A 6,829-nucleotide genomic window follows, 5' to 3' on the forward strand; every position below is an offset into this window, starting at 1 on the left:
AAACCATTTATTTATGTTCTCTTGACCTTCCCAAATTACTTCTCTTCTGAACAGTAACAATTAGCAAGGAGAGCAGGGAACAGCAACACAAACAATATTGTGATCTCAGTCTCCAAATCCCTTTATGTTTCACCGTAAGTGGATATCTTTCTTTTTTCAGGGCTAGTTGTGTAGCAATGACACCTCCATTTCTGCTGTTTTCCACAAGCAATCATCTCACTTTATCAGTTGGCTTGAACACGTGGGACCAAAGAGTAACTCTAGAGGACCTCCAATATTTTCCACACTCTTCAGGAGTTGCATAAACCCATTTTTTAGCAACTCAGGATGGGTTTCCAATGTCTTGAGGGACATTTTAATAATTCAGAATGGACAGGTGGCATTCTGCAGGATCCTGGGCGCAAGGGTCCAACAAGATGTCTTGTTTCAAAAGAGAAATTCTGTGGAGTGTTACAACTGATGTTGGTAGGTGAAGAGTTCAGTGTGATGACAACACCAGACTGTATAGAACATCTTCATCCCCACGAGAAAAGAGAACTTGCAAATTGCAGAGGTCTGAAAGAATAGTAGAAAATATTCAAAACCATAATTATCTTTCAACTGATTTTTTTTCCATCAAATTTTCAGCTCTGCTTTATTGCTGGCTGATATGTATCTTGCATTTGTCTCCCAGTGTCTTATCGAAGCAATGATTCTGTTGGACCTGATCTGTCGACAAGATCCTTCGTTTGTGTATCGAGCCTTTCCAGTGGTGAAAGCACTATATGGGAGGATCTGTGCAGATTCTGGTTTTGCCAGAGTGCTGCTTCCAGTTGTTCAATTCTATCTAAATCACAGTAAGTCTAACCTAACCTGTTAAAATGCTGTTTAAAATCTACCTCTTTGGTCATCTGCACTGACATCTGATAATATCTCCTTGCTGTCAAAATATGCTGATGCTGCTGTGAAGTGCTTTAGGAAGCTTTTACTAAATTAGAGGAGCTATACAAATATAAATTGTTGTGAGTGATGTCACCCTGAATGAACATAAGCAAACTATCCTGAACTTTTCCACATTTCAGGTGAACTTGCAGCTGTGGACTCTGAAGCTATTTACAGACACTTATTCACCAAGATCCCTTCTGAACTATATCATGACTCAATGGTGGCCTTTGAAATTGTCCAGTTTTGCAGGAGGAATAGAAAAAAACTGAGTGAGAATGTTGGTATTTTCCACAAGAGTTTTCCAAATATTTTCAAGGTGAGAATTGAATGTGTGTGGGATTCGGAGATATCTCTCAATCTCTTCTAGCGGTGCTGGTGTTGGACTGAGGTGGACAAAGTTAAAAATCTCACAACACCAGGTTATAGTCCAACACGTCTATTTGAAAGCACTAGCTTTCGGAGCACCATTCCTTCATCCGGGTGGTTGTGGAGGTTAGGATCATGCTCTCCGTATTTATAGTCAAAGGAGTCCGGTGTCATGGAGATGTGATACAGAAAGCAATCTTAGATTAAAACTTCCATATTTTATGCCAAGGCTTTTGCCCAAAATGTCGATTTCGAAGCTCCTTGGATGCTGCCTGAACTGCTGTGCTCTTCCAGCAGCACTAATCCAGAATCTGGTTTCCAGCATCTGAAGTCATTGTTTTTACCTTCTGTTCTTTATGTAAATCCCAGAACTACTTTTAAATTACGTTCTCAAGATATGGAGATGCCGGTGTTGGACTGAGGTGTACAAAGTTTAAAAATCACAACACCAGGTTATGGTCCAACAGATTTGCTTGGAAGCACTAGCTTTCGGAGTGCTGGTCCTTCATCAGGTGGTTGTGGAGAATAAGATTGTCTTTCAACCTTATACTCCACAACCACCTGATGAAGGAGCAGCACTCCGAAAGACAATCCTTAAGATAGCGCAGCTCAGGTTTTTAAACAATAGGTGTGAAGTCTGTGTCCCAGTGCTATGCCAGACTGACAAACCCTTTGTATAGTTGTCAAGTTTTTCATGGGTTCATGCAGTTTTTGAGCAAAATAAAATTTAATTCTGCAAAAAACAATTTCGCCCCATAAGCTTATATGTGTCCGCATGTAGGAGCAACTGATTGAGTGTGGATGAGAGTGCCTGTGTGAGCGTATGAGAGAGAGCTTGTGTATAAGTGAAGGTCTGTGTGGGTGTTTGACAGTGTATTCTGCAGTGGGGTCACCTGTAGTGTGACATGAACCCAAGGTCCTGGTTGAGGCCATCCCCATGGGTAATGAACTTAGCTATCAGCTTCTCCTCAGCCACTCTGCGTTGTTGCTTAACCTGAAGTCTGCCTTGGAGGATGGTCACCTGAAGGTACGAGGCTGAATGTCCCAGACCACTGAAGTGTTCCCTGACTGGAAGGGAACACTCCTGCCTGGTGATTGTTGTGCGGTGTCCATTCATCTGTTGTAGCCTCTGCTCGGTCTCACCAATGTACTATGCCTCAGGGCATCCTTACCTGCAGCCTATGAGATAGACCACATTGGCCGAGTCACACAAGTACTCACCGCGTACATGACACGAGGTGTCCCCATGTGTACTGGTGTTACCCGCGTTGATACTCTGACACGTCTTGCAGCGGCTGCTGTGGCAGGGTTGTATGGTGTTGTCCTGAAGGCTGGGCAGTTTGCTATGAATCATGGTCTGTTTAAGGTTTGGTGGTTGTTTAAAGGTGAGAAGTGGAGACACTGGGAAGGTCTTGGCGAGGTGCTCTTCCTCATCAATAATGTGTTTCAGGCTACGAAGAATGTGGCGGCGGCGTTCAGCTCCCAGGAAGTACTCCACAATGAAGGGTACCCTGTCTGTTGCTGTCTATGTTGTTTCCTGAGAAGGTCATTATGATTTCTCGCTGCGGCATGTCGGAACTGGCAGTCGATGAGTTGAGCATCATACCCTGTTCTTATGAGAGCATCCTTGAGCACTTCCAGGTGCCCGTCGCATTCCTCCTCATCCTAACCGATCCAGTGTATGCAGAGGGCTTGTCTGTGGGGGATGGTTGTTTTTAATATGTTTCTGGTGGAAGCTAGAGAGGTGAAGCTGAAAGTTCTAATCTAAGATTGTTTACTATATCTCATCTCCATGACACTGCACTCCTTTGACTATAAATTTTGTAAGCATAATCTTATAACATAGGCTAATTGTACTTCCTGCATTAATAGCAGGATACTAACCAGTACTGATTTGTTGTAGTCTCTTGTTCTGGATGTAAGTTGAATTTTTTTTTGTTTTAATTCCTATGTCTTTTATGTCAGTTCCTAGCTTGGAACGCACCTTGCTTGTTCCCTGATTTCATTGAATTACTGCCTGAGCTGATTCGTCCAGACACATCGTTGGAGATCCTGCATTCGTTGCTTGACCTCCCTTGCCTGACTGCAGCACTTGAAGCCCAACTCAGGTATTGATAAAATTCAAGCTGGCCCTTCAGTGGCAGCAGGAGCTCAGCTGGAGATACTCTTGTCTCTAAGTCACAAGCTGTGCATATTGACTGCCATTCTGCCTATTTAGTAGCAGCAAATGCACTTTAAGTGTACTTCATTGGCTATAAATCGCTTTCTGGTGGTCATGAAAGGTACTATATAAACATACCTTTTTTTCCACCTATGATAATAAATGAAGACGTTTGGATGCTGGGTTAGGTGAAATGTCTCTAATAGTTTCTCTGTCCACAGGTGCTGTCTGATCTGCTGAGTGTTTCCAGCATTTTCTGATTTTATTTCTGATTCCCAGGACTGCAGCGTTTTGATTGAAAGAACATGGGAGCAGAGTAGGCCATTGAGCTGGTCTACAATTTGACCCGATTGTAGCTAATCACTTACCAATGAATATTTTTCTGTTCTGTACTCATATATTTTTATTTGTCTTGTTTATGGAGGCCATGTCTTTCATATCTAGACATCTGTCAATCTCTGATTTGAGCTTACACATTGCTTCAGCATTCCTAACTCTCTCGAGTAAAGATTCACTACCCTCTGAGTGAAGAAATTGCTCCTCATCTCAGTTTTAAGAGTCTTATCCTTTATTCTGAGACACTGTCCCAGTTCTAGACACCCATCAGAATGATCAACTGGGCCAGTTGGACAAGAATGACAAATGGAGTTTCATTCAAATAAATACAAGGTGTTGCATTTTGGTAAGACAAATCAGGTCAAACATTTCACAGTTAATGGTAGGGAGTGTTGTTGAACAGAGAGATGTAGAGGTGCAGGTACACTGTTTCTTGAAAGCAGTGTTGCAGGTAGATGGGATAGTGAAGAAGGCATTTGGCATGCTTGCCTTTGTCAATTGGAACACTGATTACTGGATTTGGGACGTCATGTAACAGCTGTACAAGACATTGGTTAGGCCACATTTGGAGTACAGTGTACAATTCTGGTTACCCTGCTATAAAAAGGATGTTACCGAGATGGAAGGATTGATTTGTTAGGATACGCTGGGGCTTTTTTTTCCTGGAATATGTGCTGAGGCGTGACATGAAAGGTTTATAAAATCATGAGGGGCATGAGATAAGGTGAATAGCCAGGGTTTCTTCCCCCAGGGTAGGGGAGTCCAAAATTAAAGGGCATAGGCTTAAAGTGTGAGGGGAAGGAGTTAAAAGGGACAACTAAGGGGCCACTTTTTCACATTGTGGATGGTGCATGTATGGAACAAGCTGCCAGAGGAAGTGGTAGAGGTGGGTACAATTACAACATTTAAAATACATTTGGACAGGCACATAAGTAGGAAAGGTTTAGAGGGATATAGTTCAGAAGCAGGCATATAGGACTAGTTCAGTTTAGGAAACCTGGTCGACATGGACAAGTAAGGCTGAAGGGCCTGTTTCTGTGCTGTCTGACTCTGACTGACTCCACCATTTGACTTTCTAATTGTTTGCTGTATTTGCATGTTAGTTTTACCCTGCTCGCATTGCAATCTGTTTTGAGAGTATTAAAGGCTTCTATTACCTCTACTCACTCCACCCCTCAAAAATTGTGCGCTTAGACAGTGATTGACTACAAGTTGCTCAGCCATAATAATCAGCTGAGCCCTTAACTGCCCACCTCCAACCTCCACACACCCACTTTCCATCAGAAAGAGACAATACATTGAACATGGGATCTTTGACTGATCTCTCTTCTCCCTTGTTTAAAATGTAAAAGTGAATTGCGGTGGTGTTTTAGCTGAGTTCAGGGAAACGGGAATCAGACCTGTTAACTTCTGGGAGCTAATAGAGCTCAGGTCTGCATCGTTCAACACATTGACTTGCTCGATAATTACAGACAGCTGTGAAATTAACTTTTTGACAGATTAGCTCAATCCATACAAGTTAAATCCGAACTGAAAATGAGAGTGAAGTCTTGGAAGTAAAGGTTTAAAATGATGTATTTGTTCAAAGAAAATATAATTCAGCTTTGTATTTGTTACCTGAAAATTGTACATACATGTGTTTTGCTAACTTAGGCCTTGAAAGTAGACTAGTACCTTACTGAAACTGATGTACTCATTTCACAAAATGTTAAATACTAATTCTGTCCTTATGATAGATGCCAAAATAATTCTGCTAAAATCATGATGTGTCTGATTTCTGTGTGAAGAAGTATCATGAGTCATGTATTTAAATGTTCAGTCTCATTCAGCAGCTGCTTTGTTTTGAATCCTTCAGGTCGCAGTCCTCTCTTGCAAGTGAGAAAATGATTACAGATCAGAACAGAAAGGCTCTAAACTCTGCAGAAGCATTCCAGAACCAGTATTACCGGAGCATGTTTTCATATATCCTCCGGGTAGAGGCAGGAGCTGGGGATACTATTGACAGGTACACAGACCCTAATTTAATTTGTGGGCTATAATTGAATGGGAAATTAATTTGCAATCTCTGGGAATTGCGTTAAAAATCACACAACACCAGGTTATAGTCCAACAGGTTTAATTGGAAGCACACTAGCTTTCGGAGCGACGCTCCTTCTTCATGGTGATTGTGGAGGGCTCGATCGTAACACAGAATTTATAGCAAAAATTTGCAGTGTGATGTAATTGAAATTATACACTGAAGAATTGATTGTCTGTTAAGCCTTTCATCTGTTAGAATACAGTGATCGTTTCACTTCTTTCATGTGTAAATCACAAAATCCTTTTTTTAAAAGTTGCATTCTCGGGTTAGCTGTTAACAATGGTGATAGAACATAGAACATAGAAGAATACAGCGCAGTACAGGCCCTTTGGCCCTCAATGTTGCGCCGATCCAAGCCCACCTAACGTACACTAGCCCACTATCCTCCATATGCCTATCCAATGCCCGTTTAAATGCCCATAAAGAGGGAGAGTCCACCACTGCTACTGGCAGGGCATTCCATGAACTCACGACTCGCTGAGTAAAGAACCTACCCCTAACATCTGTCCTATACCTACCACCCCTTAATTTAAAGCTACTAGACAATGTGTTGAAGGTGTTAGCCCCCTGTGTTCTCTGTCTATGACCTGATGTTTAGATTGATTCCAATCTAAAAAGTGAAATAACAGAGTTTTACATAAATTCATGCAGTTTTTGAGCTCAGAGTTCGATATGTGGTTTTTGAGCAAAGTGCAATGCAACTCTGAAAGTACCAAAGAATTTATGTAAAACTCTGATTTCACTTTTTAGATTGGAATCAATCTAAACATCAGGTCATAGACAGAGAACACAGGAGGCTAACACCTTCAACATATTGTCTAGCTATCACCATTGTTAACAGCTAACCCGAGAATGCAACCTTTTTAAAAAAAAAGGTTTTGTGATTTACATATGAAAGAAGTGAAACTATCACTGTATTCTAACAGATGAAAGGCTTAACAAACAATCAATTCTTCAATGTA

General features: G+C 41.5%; 1 protein-coding gene across 2 annotated transcripts in view; it reads left to right on the plus strand.

The window, feature by feature from the left end:
- Nucleotides 1-6,829, plus strand: part of ap5z1 (adaptor related protein complex 5 subunit zeta 1) — a 71,519-nt gene that overhangs the window by 41,750 nt on the left and 22,940 nt on the right. For both annotated transcript variants that reach the window (XM_043711907.1, XM_043711908.1), the window contains exons 9-12: nt 674-836; nt 1,062-1,240; nt 3,256-3,398; nt 5,643-5,792. In XM_043711907.1, coding sequence (XP_043567842.1) covers nt 674-836; nt 1,062-1,240; nt 3,256-3,398; nt 5,643-5,792 — 635 coding nt within the window. The remainder of the gene's footprint in view (nt 1-673; nt 837-1,061; nt 1,241-3,255; nt 3,399-5,642; nt 5,793-6,829) is intronic.

Source organism: Chiloscyllium plagiosum, chromosome 21 (genome assembly GCF_004010195.1).
Source record: "Chiloscyllium plagiosum isolate BGI_BamShark_2017 chromosome 21, ASM401019v2, whole genome shotgun sequence".
In the NCBI taxonomy this organism is placed as follows: domain Eukaryota; kingdom Metazoa; phylum Chordata; class Chondrichthyes; order Orectolobiformes; family Hemiscylliidae; genus Chiloscyllium; species Chiloscyllium plagiosum.